This window comes from Pan paniscus, chromosome 5, assembly GCF_029289425.2.
Source record: "Pan paniscus chromosome 5, NHGRI_mPanPan1-v2.0_pri, whole genome shotgun sequence".
Taxonomy (NCBI): Eukaryota; Metazoa; Chordata; class Mammalia; order Primates; family Hominidae; genus Pan; species Pan paniscus.
This window is the reverse complement of record NC_073254.2, coordinates 35,782,209-35,801,553: the sequence shown is the minus strand read 5'-3', so window position 1 is coordinate 35,801,553 and position 19,345 is coordinate 35,782,209. Positions and strand designations below refer to the sequence as shown.

The 19,345-nt window shown below is 39.2% G+C and overlaps 1 protein-coding gene and 1 long non-coding RNA gene across 4 annotated transcripts in view; one reads left to right on the top strand and one right to left on the bottom strand.

The window, feature by feature from the left end:
- Nucleotides 1–19,345, bottom strand: part of CDKAL1 (CDK5 regulatory subunit associated protein 1 like 1) — a 704,387-nt gene that overhangs the window by 71,923 nt on the left and 613,119 nt on the right. The window contains exon 14 of one of the 3 annotated variants that reach the window (XM_034961532.3): nucleotides 2,463–7,230. The exons of the other annotated variants lie outside the window; for them this stretch is intronic. Within the exon in view, the coding sequence (XP_034817423.1) occupies nucleotides 7,222–7,230 (9 nt within the window). The 3' untranslated portion in view covers nucleotides 2,463–7,221. Of the gene's footprint in view, nucleotides 1–2,462; nucleotides 7,231–19,345 lie in introns of those variants that run through there. 3 annotated transcript variants of the gene reach the window in all.
- LOC117980538 (uncharacterized) overlaps nucleotides 1–19,345 on the top strand; it is a 28,998-nt gene that overhangs the window by 5,981 nt on the left and 3,672 nt on the right. Inside the window, exon 2 of the long non-coding RNA XR_008625570.2 lies at nucleotides 17,426–19,162. This is a non-coding gene — a long non-coding RNA (uncharacterized LOC117980538). The remainder of the gene's footprint in view (nucleotides 1–17,425; nucleotides 19,163–19,345) is intronic.

Sequence of the window (19,345 nt, the reverse complement as noted above, 5' to 3'; positions counted from 1 at the left end):
CTATACATTTGGTGTCACAGAGGGTTTTTGCACATTGCTTGTTCTGGAAATACATGATATGAAAATAATCAGGCCTCATTGCAAAGATCTTTTTCAAGAGCAGCTAGGAAGTCAATAATCTCCCACTCTTGTCTGTTACATAAGCATATTCTCAAACCCAATCTGGGTTGGGTGGAACTATAGAGACATTTTTGAATCTCAAACTCTGCCTGAAGTAAGGGTTTAATTTTTAAAAGGCTAGCCTATGGTGCGGACTCAGAACAGGAGGTAAGATCTCAACCAACTGGTGGTTCAGTGAATTAGGTGTCCCTGTTCAGAGTGGATTATCTGTGAGAACCGTGTAAACCAGGACAACTGAGGACATACTTTCACAACACAAAACTTAGTACAGATCTGACTGTCTTCATTTAAGTGTCCCATAACTCTTCACTGAGCATCTACCATAGGCCAGGCATGGCCTCTGCCCTTCTGGAACTTACAATCTAGTAAGGGAGATGGACAGTGATCAAATAATCACACACATATAAAATGGCAAGTGTGATGTATATGAAGAGTAGTGTCACAGGTTGCTATGACAGCTTGTATAAAACATCATTCTAGTTTCCCTTGGAAGAACAGATTCGAGCGAGGAACAAGAATGGGTATGGAGGGACCAGTCAGAAGGCAACTTCCATAGTCCCAGCAAAAGAAGACGGTTGCTTGGGCTAAAGCTGATTTTAAGTAGAAACACAGGAATATTTCCTAGCTTATAATCAGTGTGAAATGTTTCATTATTGCCAGATTTTTTCTTATCTGAATAAGTTGTATTCCATCCTGGAAATATATTTACCATCCCCAACTCTATTACACTCATTTTTCAAGAATACTATAGAAACTGCTTTTTTTGATGAGACATTACAGGGGTCATTAAAAAAATTAAAAAAAAAAAAAGGAGGTTTCAGAAAACAAGGTCAAGAAGCCCCAGAAGAAGGCATTAGGCAAACTTCTACAGATTATTAACTATGTTGACAATGGTCAAAACAAAAATGTATTTGGAAAGCACCTTTTGTCGCAACAAAACTTCATCCCAGAAAGGTACATCATGTATAATTATATACATGATCACAATTATATAAAACTAAAAAGAAATAATTAGGTACATATATGTTTCTAACTGAAAAAAAGGTTAGAAGTTGAAGTTTTTAACACTTAAATGGGAAATTCATGTGAATGTTTATTCTAGTCAGAGTTTTAAAAGATAAACTATTTATCTAAATTAAACTGTTCAGATTACAGAATACATATTTGTCAGTGACAAAATTCACATTAAGTTTCTAGACTTACACTGTCTATTCTTCTATGAATACCATCATATATGCTTTGCTTGTGGTTACACAGGTCTCAAAAGAAAAGAAATGGAAACATAGGAAATTAACAGACATTCATAAAATGAAGTGCATGTTTGTGGTCCAGGGAGTGAAATGGTGGGGCATAAACCCTTCCCAGCTTTAGCAAGGAGGTTAACCAGTGCTGTAGTTATCTGGCTTGGAGCTTCATCATGACCCTCTGAGTCCCCTCCAACCCACCCCCTGGCAAAGCAGGAGCAGCATATCAGATCCCTGCAGAGGCTGAAAGCTGAAGGCAACGCAAAGAAAAGCTTTGACATTCTGCCACTGGAGTGACAGGACAAAATTGACTGTAATAAACAACAGTTTGAGCAAGATAATTTGATGCATTGGGACCTTAAGCTTCTCCAGATGCTGAACTCAGCTTGGGATGGGAGATAAGAGGCAGCATTTACTGTCCTCAATAAAGGTTGGGTGAAAGCAGAAAAAAGAAACCTCCTTGTGTAAATTGAAACCAGTTCACTAACATGCGTATCCTCAGATATGCACAGCAATTCACAAACAGAAGAGTATATACCATATTCATATATGTTATAAACACATGTAAAGCATCATACTGACACATATGTATAAAATATAACTTGTCTGTTGGCCTAATAACAGATAGGAAAGCCAGAAAGAAAAACAAATGCATGTGAAGAATCTTTAAAATGAAAAGAGCACTCTACCAATATTAAGCTCACTTAATATCATATTGCTCCACAAGTATTACAAATAAAATGCCTCTCTGAATAACATTTCGTTTCCAAATAAACAAGCACATGCAGACACAGATTTTGACTGTGAAGATTTAATTCACAACAGAAGGATGTTGCTTATGGAGTGAGAAGTGAAATCACAGTCCCTCTGGGCACACCCAGGTGCTCTGCCAGTTTTCCATAACAAGGCTGAGTGATGTGCTTACATTTCTCAAAGACTGTTTTGTTTCAGTAAGGCCAGGTTAGGTGACTGGTAGATGTATGTCATAATGAAACAGAAGTACTATCAAACTACTGATTTTGGTTAGGATGACGAGGAACAAACAAAGAGTTTGCTTTCATTCGTGAAGATTTTCACTTAGCTTTTTTTTTTATATTACTTCAGTAAAAACTACAAAAACAAAAAAACAAGATATCAACACAAGCATATGGCTTTGTAATTATAAGACACACTGTGTTTGTGTAATCAAGAAAGAACAATGAGAAAAGACAATCTTTCGTTTTTTGTTTGTTTCTTTGAGACAGGATCTCACTATGTTGCCCAGGCTGGTCTCAAACTCCAGGCTATCCTCCCACTTCAACCTCCTGAGTAGCTGGGATTACAGGCATATATACAACAGTGTCTGGCTGAGAAAAGACAATCTTGAGAACAATAAGTAACATTTACTGGCTGCCCATTATCGTGAAAGGAAATGAGTTGGTGACATTACATAAATGTATCTTGCTTAAAACCTTGCAAGGTGATTATTATTAGCATCATTTTAACACTGCTGGCTAGGAGAATTGGAGCAAATTTTTCCAAGGTCATAGAGCTCATAAGTGATAGAGCAGGGATCAAATCTATGTCTGCTGAATTCTGCCAAGGTCAAAGCGTATCTCTTTCCACCCTACCTACCATCTCTCTAAGTATCACAGTAGAAACAAAGAATATGGCGCAGAAAAAGAAATCAATAAACACACATGAAGAGTCAAAGGAAAATATGCTTAAATCACATGCTGAAAAACCAACCCAGGCAGACAGCAGACCCTTCTCCTTGGCAAAGTTTACCAGGCATACAAGGTTCTGTTTCCTACCTACTTTATACGGCTTGATACTCTTAGAAGGATTCCATGCCAAAGCAACCACAGGAGCATGCACACCAATCTTGCTCCTAGGGATCTCTCTGCACCTCTCCAGCTGCTTGAATTCTAGTAATCCCACCACACAAATTCTCCAGTGGCTGCAGCTCAGAGTTGATCCATGTCTCACTATCTTCCTTACATCCATCGTTCTTCCTTCTAAACCTCCCATTCCCGTTTCAATTCCTTTCGGACAAACTTGTCCCATCACTCCACAAAATGGCACTGGAAAACTTTCCTTTCTCTTTCCCTTCTTTACAAAAGGAATAAATGTTCATTTTAGAACTTTTCAAAAATATAGAAAAAGCACAAAAAGGAAAAAAAGGGATTCTGCTAAAGATAACTAGTGTTAACACTGTAGTGTATATTTTACCAGTCTTATTTTTCCTTTTTTTTTGGAGACAGGGTCTCGCTCTGTCACCCAAGCTGGAGTACAGTGGCACGATCTCGGCTCACTGCAACCTCTGCCTCCTGGGCTCAAGCTATCCTCCCACCTCAGCCCTGCCAGTAGCTGGGACTACAGGCACAAGCTACCATGCCCAGCTAATTTTTTAAAAATTTTTTATAGAGACAGAGTTTCACCATGTTGCCCAGGCTGGTCTCAAACTCCTGAGCTCAAGTGATCCACCTGCCTCAGCCTCCCAAAGTGCTAGGATTACAGGTGTGAGCCACCATGCCCGGCTCAGTCTTATTTTTCCTAAGCAAATGTGTAATAATAATTTTTATGAAATTAGGATCACATACATGTTATCTTGTAATACTTTTTCAGTTTTTGAAATATCAGTGAACACTCCCCTCCCTATCACTAAATATTCTCCTATAACATGATGTTAGTCACTGCTATTATGCCATATGAATGCAACATTTATTTAACTCATCACCCACTATGGGATATTTAGGTTGTTCTTTACATTTTATTACTATAAACAGTTCTGCAATGAACATCTTCACAGATTTATGTTTACTCAGATCCGTCCCTGTCCCTTTATAATATATTCCAGAGCACATTTGGAAGGTCTGGACACACACTGTCAGGCTGCCCTTCTCACAGATTTTATGAAATTTCATTCCCAAAAGGACTAATTACTAATGCATGGGAAACAGGTCTCTTGAACATAATGAATAATCACCAAATTGCAAAGTGACTTATAAGTGAATCAACTAATTCATTCAACAAATACTCATTAACCTTCTATACATGCTAGGCACTGAAATACAGCAAGGAGACACGGTTCCTGCTCTTGAAGAGCTTTCACTGTCTCAAGACAGAAAATGTACTAAGTGATAGCAAAGGTGCTACCATGGGAGGTGATGTCCTGGGTGAGACTAGGCTTCTCCAGGCGCTCCTCAAATCAAATTCCTTCCCCTTCCCGTCACGGCTATGCCCCTTCTCCCTCCATGTTTCTGATTTTCATGTCCAGCTTGAGCTGGGGAAATAGAATATTTTATTTCAAAAGTCTCCTCCCAATTGTACAAGGAATTGGTACTAAATGCAGCAGCTTCTTAAAGCTGTCCTCCCCATCCTCGCACACGCTGATGACACATAGTATAATTCGGGGGAAAAAAAAAAACTAGATAAAACAATTGCTTAGGGAAAAATATGTTCTAAACATTTTAAAATCTAAATCTAAATGTTTTCTAAAGGATTTTGAGGAATCGAATTATAAAATTTTTTACAACTGAGTTTCTAGATATATTGTAATAAATGTGGCAAATATTCTAAATGGCTACCAATAGGTCAGCAGTAAACGTTTTAAATAAAAGCAATCAAAATAGACAGCAATTACATTCTTAATGTCATCACTCTTGTATTTTTTTTGGGGGGGGGGGGTGGGGGACGGAGTCTCGCTCTGTGGCCAGGCTGGAGTGCAGTGGCACAATTGGCTCACTGAAACCTCCGCCTCCCGGGTTCAAGTGATTCCCCTGCCTCAGCCTCTCGAGTAGCTGGCATTACAGGTGTGTGCCACCACACCCAGCTAATTTTCTTTTGGTATTTTTAGTAGAGGCAGGGTTTCATCATGTTGGCCAGGATGGTCTCCATCTCTTGACTTCGTGATCTGCCTGCCTTGGACTCCCAAAGGGCTGGGATTACAGGTGTGAGCCACTGTGCCCAGCCTACTCTTGTATTTTAATATTTTACACATTGTAGAGTATTTAGCCACCACTGAAGCTTAACAACTTTTACAAAGCAATTTACATTTCCATTTCATGTAGACAAGAGCCAAATGATTAAAACATTTAACATTATATCAAAAGACCTAGTTACACCATTGCTTCAGAAACTAAGCAATATATTTTTCTCAAGGAGCAAAAGTATAAGGATTGGTTAATATATCCAGATATTGATAAAATTTTGGTCTTTGAAAATACATGATGACATATAGAGTTAAACATCGTTTTATAGAAAGTAAGTTACTCATTAGTTAATTTGTTTAGGGTATAAAATATTTTCCATTTAAGGGAGAGATGAAGTTGCTAGAAATTAGGGGTACTGGGCCAACTTTGTTTCCTTAGAATGGGTTTTTGATGTATTACTTCTTTGCAGTTAAGTTTAAAGCATGCACATAAAAAGCAAACCCAAATCTTCTATCATATGTGTGTTTCCATGAGTGTGGATGATGTGTGTGGCATTTAACCAGTACTTACATGCAAAACATTTTCCCAACCTCTTCCACATGCATTAATTTAATCACCATGACAACCTGTTTAAAATGCACTTTTGAGATTCCCATGTTATGGATGAGGAAACTGAAACACGGGGCAATTAAGTATCTTTCCCAAAGGTACACAGCTAGTAAAAGGCAGGGCTGGGAATCAAAGGCAGGCATGAATATCTATGAGACCCAGATGTCATCTGGAGTCTCCCCGCCCCTTTGGATCTAGTTAGATTGGCTCTAATTTCCCCATCCTTGCCCTGTGTGAAAAAAGTCCAGTGTCCTTCTCAAATGACTTTAAACATCCAGAGGACCTGCATTCTCAAGGTCTTATCTAGCTCTCAATTTTTTGTTTTCTGGCTTAGTTCTGTCCACACAGGGAAAAATGCAAACCACTTAAAACTGAATATTAGTTATTCCCCACTTCTTCCCTCTCTTTTATTACCCTTTCTCTCATTTATGCTAAGAGAAAAAAATCCCTCTATTTTTTTTCTACTGCTGAGCAGTTAGTTCTGTCTTTCCTAGTCTTGTTTCCTTGTAACTCATGTCCTCAGGTTTTAACTTTGTCCATTGAACTGTTTATCAAGATAGTTTCCTAAGCAAAGCCAGCTCCTTTCCTAAGAGGAATCCTGTTGCTAGCTAAGAGAATGATACCCGTCTTCTCATACGGGCACACATATCTAGAGGTGATACAGCCTACATTATGATTAATATAAAATATTACTATTGATGATTAAACAGCTGCCATAATTGAATGAATGTCACATATGTTCGCTAACTTATCAGAATAGAGGCAGAAGCAATCTAAATTCAAATGGCATTAGGTTAATTCATTACAGTCTTAAATAAATCCACACAGAGGCAATTCTTTTCTTTGTATTTGAGAGTTCATGGTTAAATGCTTAATGATAAAAAAAAAAAAAAAAAAAAAAAGAACTCACATACCTCTACCCTGCCAATGAGGTTGTCAATATAGATGACAAGTGTTAAAAAGTCATGTCAAAACACTATTAGAAAAAACAGGTTAAGAATATAATTGGGGACATATACAAATTACTAAATCATATATATCTAATTCATATAAAAATGAATTTTCAAAACATCACCTACTTCTGAACCAGTGAACATGAATTATTCACATGGCTTTATATAGTAGGGTGATTAAATAGAATAGGAGAGATAAAAGACTCAAAAAAATTTAGAAAATGGAACAGTGTTTCAAAAATTGCTGGTACTCTAAGAGTCGAATGGAAATATTTCTTGAACACTGATGCGCAAGGCCGCCTAAACTGAGATGTGTTTGGTACTCCTTCCTTGGATCTGCGTAGTACATGGCTGGAGTGGCTGAATGACAGGGATCTGTGTTTAGGTAATCTGTTAAACAAAGATCACAAAAGATAAAAAGTAATTCAGTTTTTGAAAACCAGTCTTTGTCCTCACGGTAATAGAAGAAAAGCTGCATTAAGGATATTACAGTTACATATAAAACATAAATAATCATTACGAGCAGTAAATAAGTAAAAGTTCAAAACGAGAGGTATAGCTAGCATAGGCTCCAGAAATAGCATAGACTACGAGCTCCTTGAGAGCAGGGGCTGTCATTAGCACTCATTGTGTCACCTGAATTTGACTGGACGAATGTTCGCTGAGTGAATGTTTGTGGGGGTCATATGACAAGTTGCTGGTTGAATCGGTGTGGCAGTTGTGAGCTGCTTAAGAGAAGGAACTTCATCTTACTCAAGAGTATACCCTTATTACTTGGCTGAATGCCTGTACCTATTGAGTGCTCAATTCATGTTTAGCAAATTAATGGTAATTAGAGAAGACAGCAGGTTAAATTGGAGACTACTGCTATGCCCATCTGAAAGTGAAGGGGAGGAGTTAGAAAAAGGAAGACAGAGACTACTGGGGAACAACTGGTGGGATTCCAGGACAGGCTGAAGGGATCTGATTGAGAGTTTAGGGGAAGAAAGAACTTGGTGAAGAAAGAGAGGACCCCCTTCTGAGACAGGAAAGAAAGAAAAAAGATCATGAATGAAGCACATAATTATTTGCAAGGGCAAAGGAGAGAAGAGCAAAAACGCCACAGATGTCTCCATCTTCGCACTTAGTGGAGATGATAATACGTATTTTTAAAGTGCACAGGTCACTGTCAGCAAAGACTACTATTAATACTCAATAGGAGTAAGGATGGAGCAAGTAGAATCTGAGCCTTGAAAATGGCAAAGGCTGAAAATAATCATTGTGTGTGTTGGGGGTGGAGGCGGCATGCCAGGGAGAGCTAGAAAGTTAAAAAAAAACTGTAGATACGAACTGCATTTTTCAAACTAATGTTTCAATTGTTCAATACTTTTATCAAAAACTGTACTAGGCACTGCAGAGGATTTAGAGAAATGTAAGATATGGCTCTTGTCCTGAAAAGTTAAATAACAACCCAGAGATACTACATGATAGAATGTGAATATATGCCAAAAAAGGGGGAAATGAGATAAGGGCAAATGTTCCATAATGAGAACTTTATTTATTACATATTTATTTTTCTATTAAAGTCTAATAATTATGTCCTCTACTGTTTTTGTTGTTTACAGGCAATAAAAGTCATTTTCTGTCTTTCATATTGGAGTAGTTATTTTAGTAGATATTTGAGTTCTTTTGTTTGTGAAAAAATTGCTTCTCCTCAAGGTTCAATGAACAAAACAGGTCACAGGGCTTTGGCTGAACACAGAGTCATTTCTTAGGTAGACAGAATAGATTCTTTTAAACAAATACCCTTTATGCGAATGCACGACTGCTTCCCAGAGCTAGGTAACACACAAAAACTGTTACTACTGTCCAGCCACGCTGAGGCTGGGTCGGAGAGGGTTAAACTAAAAATCAAGTTATTGTTGCCTCTCCTTTAGTTCAGTACGGCTTTTCTATAATTCTCTAGAGCTAGGGAGCTGACAGCATGGATTTTTAGTGAAGAAATGCTATGACATTTGTTCTAAATGTCACATTTCTCCCCCACAAACTAAAAATAGCATGTCCCCATACCCCTACCCCTAATAAAATTGTTGGCTTGGAAATGACATTGATAAGCAAAATGAAGCATATAACCTTTTCTCTCCTTTTCTAGAAATGTTTTATTTATTCCTGAGTAACATTTGGTATCTTTTGTAGGCTAAGATCAGAGGGACAAATCAGTAAATTTTACTGCTGAAGTAGTCTTTGCAGTATGGGGCTGTCATTTTTAAACCATGTTTCAGGCAGGCACTGCTGTCATTTGAGTAGTGATCTAGTGACTGATAGAAAATATCTGTAGAAATAATGTGTGCTCTCATAGTAATGTGACATTTTATGAGCAGTTTGACTGTTTTCATTACTCTGATTTCAGTCTGGGGAAGAGTAAGTTAGAAAGCCAGTGATGGAATACAGAAAGCCTGTCAGGACGAAGTGGACAGGACAAAACCTGAACTTGGGCTGTTGTATTTCATGGGACTTCGTGGGAATTATATGAAGCCATTTTAAATATCAAGTAGACTTGACTGCTTCCTCTGATCAATCCCAAGGTCACTGGTTTAATTGATAAGAGTGTTTGGCTAACTGACACACACTAAAAGCCAAGTTTAAAGCAAGTTTTATGGAGGCTTTGGCTATATTTGCCTTCGTTGCCCCAACTAGGTTTGGTTTTAAGGGTGAAGATTTGGTCACACAGGGAAAATTTCATTACAACAAACTTCATAACTACACTGTTCCCTTTAGAGAACACGGCCCTGCACTAAAGGAAATGGCCATGGAAGCAGGCTTGTACAATCGCTAAGGAGGCATCAGGAGTTTTGATTTTTAGCAAGGCCAGTAAGTAATACCTGGGTATTTCTGTGAAAACCTGAATACCTTGCTGGGTATTCATAAATACCCAACATCCATTCTTTTCTTGCCCCCGGAAGCGTGCTGTTTGGTAACTCCTGCAGTTTATGTGGGAAATCTTTAGAGCCTCACCATCACTAGTTGGAACAGAAACGTTCAGGACAGGCCAGGTGCGGTGGCTCCCGCCTGTAATCCCAGCACTGTGGGAGGCCGAGGCGGGTGGATCACAAGGTCAGGAGATTGAGACCATCCTGGCTAACATGGTGAAACCCCATCTCTACTAAAAATACAAAAAATTAGCCGGGTGTGGTGGCGGGCGCCTTTAGTTCCAGCTACTCGGGAGGCTGAGGCAGGAGAATGGCGTGAACCCAGGAGGCGGAGCTTGCACTGAGCCGAGATAGCACCACTGCACTCCAGCCTGGGCGCCAGAGCAAGACTCCATCTCAAAATAAATAAATAAATAAATGTTCGGGACGTTCATTTGTTATTTGGCTGCTGCACATTTTGGAATTCCCGAATTACTCAAGATTGATAGATACGATGGACTCACTTAATGAGTCACCTTAGCCAACTTCCCGGTGTTTGCATCTATGTGTGGCTTCTTTACTGTCTCTCAGTGAACGCAGTCACTTTCAGAAAGGCCTGCCAGCATCACTCTAAACGTTCAATTACTTTTATAAGCATAACTTAAGGATGCAGTTATACATTCCAAGGCTTTTTGGGAATGTGAGGAATCGTGAGGCTTTAGGATGTATCACCAGCAAATGTTGCAAGACCACTACCTACAAATCATTGCAACCAGATAAGTACTATTTCCATTGTCTATCACTGAAGTACTTTTATTACATAAATCATCATTTAAGAATGTTTTTTGGGGCCAGGCGTGGTGGTTCATGCCTGTAATCCCAGCACTTTGGGAGGCCGAGGCGGGCAAATTACTTGAAGTCAGGAGTTTGAGACCAGCCTGGCTAACATGGCGAAACCCTGTCTCTACTAAAAAATACAAAAAAATTAGCCGGGCCTGGAGGTGGGGCATGCCTGTAATCCCAGCTACTTGGGAGGCTGAGGCAGGAGAAACGCTTGAACCTGAGAGGTGGAAGTTGTGGTGAGCTGAGATTGTGCCACTGCACTCCAGCCTGGGCAACAGAGTGAGACACTGTCTCAAAAAAAAAAAAAGTTTTTTGAAGTAAATTACATTTCCTGTTCTACTGTAACTCCTTGTCCTCCAAATGTTTACTGACAGTAAGCTCCTTGAGGTAGGCTTCTATCTTAATGGTTTGTATCCCTAAGCACCCAGCAGGCACACAATATATACTGATATCTCCTTTATAATACTAAAGCTAATGTCCCTTATGCTACAAGATGTAAAACTTCATCCTAGTATAATAAGACTTTTAACTAAAAATTCAGTCTTCACTTCATACAGTTTATTCTTTTTTAGTCATGAATGGTAATCTTTTAAAATTGAAAAGTATGTGTACTTATTTTCAGTGAGTTAGTCTACAGTTTGCCTTGTGTCTTGCCTATTCCTCTCCCTGCAACAAAATTTTATTATTTATTTCTATAAACTTTTTAATCAATATACTATCACTCTTTGAAATTACAGATGCTTTAAAACTTACCATTTTCTTCAACTTTGAAAACATAATCAGTGTTTTTTAAAAGCCTGAAGCAGTAGTTACTAGTAAAAAAAAGAAAAATATATCCAGAAAAATCTGTAATTAAAAAAATAGGATAAAATATCTATTTATTTGGAACTCTCAACTACAATACTGTGATTCTGTGCTTTGTTCAGGATATACACAACACTAAGAAACAAATCCTTCTGAATTTCATAAAACAACCACACATTCTTCTGTATATGCTCTGTTGTCTAAGAATTAAGTTATTTAGATTTTTTGACTAGCTGGTGATTAATAGGTGATTAATACTTTCTTCTAGGTTGGATTTTTTTAGAAGGATTAATTAAGAGTATTTATAAGGTGGGGCAGAAAAGGACAACCCCAAATTCACAGTTCTAAGTCAGTCCAGGATTTTCACTTCATGGCTCCTCAGATCACAGTCCCTTCCCTTTTGGTTCATTCATAAACACTCCTACCTTCCTGTCTGCCTTCCCATCCCCCTCCGAAACAAAACATTTATTAACTGAAGCTTCCAACTGTGACAGAAATTACAGTCATGTTAATGGTACAGATGGTGTAAAAAATGCAATCTAAAAACATGATTAAAAAACTCAGGAGCTAGGTAACCCAAGTTCATCTCAGATATGGCTGACCAGACATCTATGAGGAAGGAAATACACTTTTTTGGTTAATTAGTTTGCTTTTATCCATCCCCGTAATTAGAACATGCTTTTCCCCTACTTAATCCTAAAACAGTCATTAGATTTAATAAACCTTTCTAGACTGCCACAAATGAGAAAATGAATTAGTTAAAAAGTAAGCATTAAGCTGTATTAGCAATATGATCATAACATTCTGCAAATAAAAATGCTTTTGTTTAATTAAAGACAAAAACATCATTTTATAGCTTGTTGCAAAAGATTATACATGATTTTTTCCTTCTTCCTCATGTTGCTTCATAAGGTAGTAAAAACACCAGTGTTGCCTCCACAGATTTTATTTTGCCAAATGGAAGTGATTATTAATCATTCTTTCCAGAAATCAACCCATAATTAGCTTCTTCTCAAGTCAAAGTAAAGTCAGGATCCCACAGGACTCAAGGAGAGAGGGTGGTCTTGGTTGCAGGGCACTAACCAGGAAGCTCAGCTTTGATCACTATCAAGGCTCTTGTGAATTAACAGTGGACAATGGACACAGAGCTACAAGTTAGCATTTGTTATTCTTATTATTTCCACCTCTAAGCCTTTGTGTGATGGTCTGATCTCCCACGGAGTCCAGAATGGCCCCATTACCCCCATCATATTCTATTTGCCAATCTCATAAGGAAGTTAGTTACTCGGGTGTTACGTTTTGGATGACCAAATATTAAAACCATTTTTAAAAGTAAAAAGCAACATACTAATAAAGTTGTGGACTCAAGCTTTCCAGGTTTTTATCTGGTTGAGCATTCTTTATACTAAATAAAATTATCTTTTTTATTTATCCAGAAACATTGGGGGGAAAAATGACCTTATGTATTAAAAACTTGAAATGGTCCTTGCCTGGACTTGGTGATGCTTGCACAGCAAAAGACTACCTGTTGGACCGTAGGTTCTAGGTATTCACTTCCCCCCGACCAGTCAATCCCCTGCCTGTGCTTGCTGAAGAAGCCTTTGGTCGTGGCGTCCATAAACATTATTGCTGATGGACCATGGACACGTGCAGGCTTCCAAAAATGTAGACTTGGATCTGAATCAGACAGGAAAACTATAGGGGAAAACAGAAGGTTTATTTTGATTATAGAACCAAAGAAATCTTGGATAGAAAGGTAAACTCATGAGTATCTTTTTTTTTTTTTTTTGAGACGGAGTCTCGCTCTGTCGCCCAGGCTGGAGTGCAGTGGCGAGATCTTGGCTCACTGCAAGCTCTGCCTCCTGGGTTCATGCCATTCTCCTGCCTCAGCCTCCCAAGTAGCTGGGACTACAGGTGCCCACCACCACGCCCAGGTGATTTTTTTGTATTTTTAGTAGAGATGGGGTTTCACCATGTTAGCCAGGATGGTCTCGATCTCCTGACCTTGTGATCCGCCTGTCTCGGCCTCCGAAAGTGCTGGGATTACAGGCGTGAGCCACCACGCCCAGCCAAATTTAAGAGTATCTTAGAGGGACCAGTCTATCCCACAAATAACACTAGAGGCTGTCAAAAAGAGTTTTCCTCCTCTCTCCAATGTTTAACCTTAAGGTCCAATTGGCTCTTTCCACCTTTATTCTGAGCCGAACCTACCTGAATTTGAAGGATAGATTAGAAAGGTTAGGGTCAGAAATCAAAAACACCCTTTCCTCCTGGGCTCTAGGACATGAACTGTGATTTTTTTTGGTCAATTTTTATGGAAGAATGGTACTCCATGAAGACATTAGTCGTTCATGTCAGCCATCTAATTTAATGATTAAATTAATCATTCTAATTTAAGAGCAGAGAAAAATCCAAGACCCAGAAAGCACGTGTTGGAGCTCAGACAAATGCCTGGTCCCTGATACCTAATGCAGTATTTGACGATGTTTTATTTTACTGGGCAACTGTAGTGCATGCAGTCCAGACCCATTAAGGAGAGGAGGAGGATGTAACACGGGGTATTAGCAGTTTAGAAGGGTACAATCTCCAGGCCAGTTTTCACACGCATTAATTTTATTACAAAATGTTACATTCTAGTCCACTGGAACCTTTAGGAAATACCACTCTTTGTGTTGCCTATTGTCAACAGTACTGAACTATGGAATCAGCCATAAACCAGCCATGTAGTTTTATCTTATTTTGAGGCAGGGTCTCACTCTGCAGCCCAGGCTGAATGCGGTGGCGTGATCACAGCTTGCTGCAGCCTTGAACTCTTGGGTTCAAGTGATACTGCCATGTCTGCCTCCTGAGTAGCTGGGACTACAAGTGTATGCCACCAGGCCCAGTGAATTTTTGATATTTTGTAGAGATGGGATCCTGCTACGTTATCCAGGTTGGCAGCCGTGTAATTTTAGACAGAGACTTTGCTTCTTTGGGCTGTGAAGTGGTTAAAGTGATCTGTATGATTCTTTCTAATTACTTGATATCACTCTATTCCCTAACATCACAGATTGCAAATCTGATTTACCATTCTTTGTTGAGATTAACTTGGTCCCCTAAAAAGCAGCTAGGAATTAGGAATAAGCTGATCCTTCATAAGTGAGGTGGAATAAAAGAGATGTGTGTGAAGATGGGCACTTGACCTAGGGGTTACTAGAGAATTCTAGTTTTCTGGGATGTTGCTAACCAGTTTCACAGGAGGAGGGGAAAAAAATCTTTTCTCATAATACTGTTACAAAGCTTTTGGAATTTTTCTAAGGAGTTACTACAAAGGAGATATTTATTCTAAATGTGAAAAGATCAGCTCAGCAAATGAAGACATTTACTTTATTACCATAATTTAACATTTTTATAGACTTTCTGCTCTTCATCATTGAGAACAAACATGAAAATCTGCACACTTTCAACAGTTAGGACATTGTTCTGAGAAGGAAAACGTGACTGCCTGGAAATAAAGGCTGTGAATCAAGTGCATGCAAATGAGCTCCATGCCACCCAGCTCTGCAGCCCTCCTAGAAACATGTGTAAGACATTACAATCCTGAAGGCTCTGGGCATCCTAAGGGGACATGACCACCTAGGGCTCAAGCCTAGCAAAGCAGAACTTATTTTGGACACGTCATGAGGTTGAAATCACTTTTTGTAAATCTCAGATTTAAAGCAAATAAGAATACTTCAAACAGAAAATCTTAGAAAATATGTAAAGCTAGGGCACATCCCTTATCTCCCTCCTCACCCCACACTCAATTTACCTCTTCTCATCTTTTTTATTTGTTTGTTTGTGTTTTCTTTTTGGAGACAAGGTCAGTCTCACTGTGTCACCCAGGCTGGAGTGCAAAGGCATAATGATCATGGCTCATTGCAGCCTCCACCTCCTGGGCTCAGGTGATCCTCCTACCTGAGCCTCCCAGGTAGCTGGGACTATAGGTACATGCCACCACACCCAGCTAATTCTTTTTTTTTTTTTTTTTTTTTTGGTATTTTTTGTAGAGATGGGGTTTCACCATGTTTCCCAGGCTGATCTCTAACTCCTGGTCTCAAGCAATCTGCCCACTTTGGCCTCCAAAGTGCTAGGATTACATGCGTGGGCCACCATGCCTGGCCTATCTTCAGTTTTTAAGGACAAACAGGTGATTCAGTATAAAATGTCACAGGAATGCCAGAATCCATTCCCAGTATATGAAACTGCACTCCGCTGACCACAGCACAGTATTTAGCATTCAATAGTTGCTTTAAAAACAGTTGTTCATTTATGTGACTTTACTCTGCTGCAGGGAATATAACATTTGCATGTCTAAGCTCTATTGCATTTGACCTTCACAACTCTGTGAGGCTGGCTAATAGGATGCAGTGTAATTTTATGCCACTTTCACAGATCAGAAAACTGAGGACCAAAGAAGTCAAATAACTTGTTTGAGAGTTATTTGGCTAGGTGGTGAGATGATTCATAGGTAAAGTACTTTGTAGAAAGTACTACACAAATGAAAGTAACTAACATGATGATTTGGGCACATATCTATAAATAAGGCAAAATTTAAAACTTCACATGGAATGGTATCTCAGTCTTTTCTGAATATAACATACCTACTAAAATTGTGCTGTTTTTTTACCATCCAACTCTCTCTTCCCTTAGCCATAAATGAGGGGCTACTCCCACTTTACACCAGAATGGCAGGCTACTCAGTATCATGAAATGCACCATTCCACAACCTGAGTCGACCCAGACAGGCTGTCACCGGGTATTCAACAGAGAGCAGCAACAATTACCCTCCTGACTAGGGTCCCTTGAGACACAGGTCTGGAGAATTCTGGCATTAAGAAACAGTGTTTGTGACAATCAATAATCTTTCAGGTTGACTTAATGTGGAAAGAAAACAGCATTAAACAATTATGCTGCATATGAACATTCTATATAAGAGGGTATAGTTGATCATTTTTATGGTTTCATAAAAATTCATTTGCTTTTGGGTGTTACAAACACACTAGGAAACTGAAACATCTAACACAGGCAAGGCACCACCTAAAAAATAAAAGCCTGACAAATTAAAAAAATAAAATATCAATTTCTAACCTAAACCACATCAAGTCAATTTTGTTTGAAAACAAAAACTAAGCTTTTGTCTAAGGCTGCTAGTCACCCTCATTTTTCTTCAACAGAAAAATTAACAAAGGAACTTTTGTGATGAAATGCTAATATTAAAGGTTTATAGGGTCCTACCTTACACTCCTGAGACACACTTGCTTTCATGACACAACACTTACATGGAAAAGAAAAAAAACCTACAGACTAGAGAAACGTTGAGAGAAAAACAAACTTTGAGAGATTTGTTACTGTGTGTGTTTCTAACTTTCCTAATTTAGGGTATACTGACTTATGCTATTGCTGCTTTTATTTTTGATCTTCTGGCAAAATTGTGTTTTTAGCTTCTAAGAGGTGAAATATGACTAAATGAAGTACAAATTCAGAGATAAGGATTAGGGCAAAGAAGCAAATTAACTACGTTCCCTACATTTTGAGCCTGATAGAATGATTATTTGGCTACAAGCTGCATAGATCATGCATTTTTCTCTGTAACAAGGCAAATTAGATATTTATGCTTCTATTCCAAACAAAGCAGACACGCTGTCTGGCAGGATTTTTTTCTACACTAGTTAGAACTCTTGTAAGTAAAGCTTATGAGTTTTATCACATGGCACTTCAACCCTGCTACACATAAACAATCTTTATGAGGGTCATACTGCTTCTTACTTAACAGTCAATAAATGTACCACTACCATTACCATCTTCAACTTCTTCCAATAATGTTGTAAAAGTAACGTTGCCTTGCTTGAATTTGCACACAAACTAGTTCATATTTACTCTTTAAAGCTGCAGTATTACATTTTGTACTTCTCTTTTTCTCCTAAAGCATTCTATTCGTACTTTGGTCCATGCTTTTGGTTCAAATTGTCAACAACACTGCTCATGTCTGAATCTTCATAATACCTGGCACTATGCTCCCCTTATCCTAGGCATGTTGGCCACTGCCTCCCATAACCTGCTGAGTTGCTGCCAATGAGGGTCCTTATCCTATGAATCCAGCCAGTCTCATTTAGTTCTTGAGCTCATCATCATCAGAATGGAGGGTACATTGGTGGCCACCAGTCCACCAGGAGGTAGGTGCTAGCCTTAGTTATGTTACCATAAACTCTACTGTTTGGGTAAAAACTGGGCACCCCAGATTCTATGGTGTCCCAGTCTCCTGCCAGACTGGCTTGATCCAGATGAGCAGATTTTTTTTTTTTTCATATGGCAGCTCTGGCTAAGTACTATTGCCTTACCTAGAACACTAGGTACTCAGAGAGGACCCTGTCCTACCTGCTTGCCTCTATCTCAAGTAAGCCATTCTCTTGCCAAGAGGGGAGAAAAGGAAGGAAGGAACTGGCAGCAAATTTCTGATTCTTTGGCATCTAACTTGGAATCTGGTACAAAACACAGTCATTGCTGGGAACACCTAGACCAGTCTGGTGCACACTACTGAGGACCAGCTATTTAAATGTTTTTCCTTCCTTCTTTTTTTTGGAAAAAAAAAATTCGGATCCACCAGGAACCAATTGATTTATAAGATATGATAAAGATTAATGACTAGAAAAAATGGCATTAAAGACAAGCACCAATGTTTTCAGTATAAGATTTAAGAGACACAAAATTATTCTGTCAAATTCCTAAATGCTTACTCCAACTTCTGTAGCTACCTCATTTTGGGTCAATATGTTTGTGGACTGGCTGGGTCCAAGCTCCAAACTTTGAACAGTGTTGGCTGGGTCCCTCCTACTACATATCCCACTCACAGTCTTAAGGGCTACTGAGCGAATAAAGCCTGAGCTAACTCTTTTATGTGGATAATTTCTCTACCCCTTCTTCCTACTTTACTCCTAAGGTTTCTTCCCCATCCAAAATGCCAGTGTTGCTTCATGCCAAGACTCTTCCTTGGCATAAAGTTATGAGGAATACACAGTGAATATCTGCCAAATGAACTAATTCCTGCCTGACAATGTCATGGATTGAGTCATTCATTCAAAAATTATTAAGTACCCACTATGTGTCAGGCACTGAGTGAATCGCGGGGACATACACCTTATTCTTAAGTAGGTTTTAGTCTAGTGGGAGGACATGAAAGTAAATAACCATAATTCACTGGGACAAATGTCCTGGCAGAGGGAAGCACAGAGTGCTTTGAAGGCACGTAAAGATGCCACATATTCCAGGCTGGGTTTGTAAGAAGCAAAGGCTTCGTGGAGGTGCCTGGGCTGAGTGAGTCCTGAAGGATTAAAAAACATTTGCTAGAAGAGAAAGTAGGTCAGGAGCCTAAGAAATAAAATCTGCAAAGATGTAGAAGTAGACAGAGCTTGGCATGATCCAGAACGAAGTAGCTCAGTAAGGATTAAATATAGCGTGCAAGGGGGGAGTGGTGAAATATAAGGCTTGTGTAGTGATATGGTTTGGCTGTGTCCCCATTCAAATCTCAACTTGAATTGTAACTCCCAGAATTCCCATGTGTTGTGGGAGGGACCCAGGGGGAGGTGATGGGTCCCGTGCTGGTCTTTCCCGTGCTATTCTCGTGATAGTGAATAAGTCTCATGAGATCTGATGGGTTTATCAGGGGTTTCCGCTTTTGCTTCTCTCCTCATTTTCTCCTGGCGCCGCCATGTAAGAAGTGCCTTTTGCCTCCCGCCATGATTCGGAGGCCTCCCCAGCCATGTGGAACTGTAAGTCCAATTAAACCTCTTTTTCTTCCCAGTCTCGGGTATGTCTTTATCAGCAGCCTGAAAACGGACTAATACACATAGCAAGCAGGACAAGTTTTTAAGGAACCCAGTGTTTTTTAATGCTGAGCGCTAGTGGTACTGTGAGCACAACAGTGCTTTGCTGTGACAGACTGTGCTGTGCAA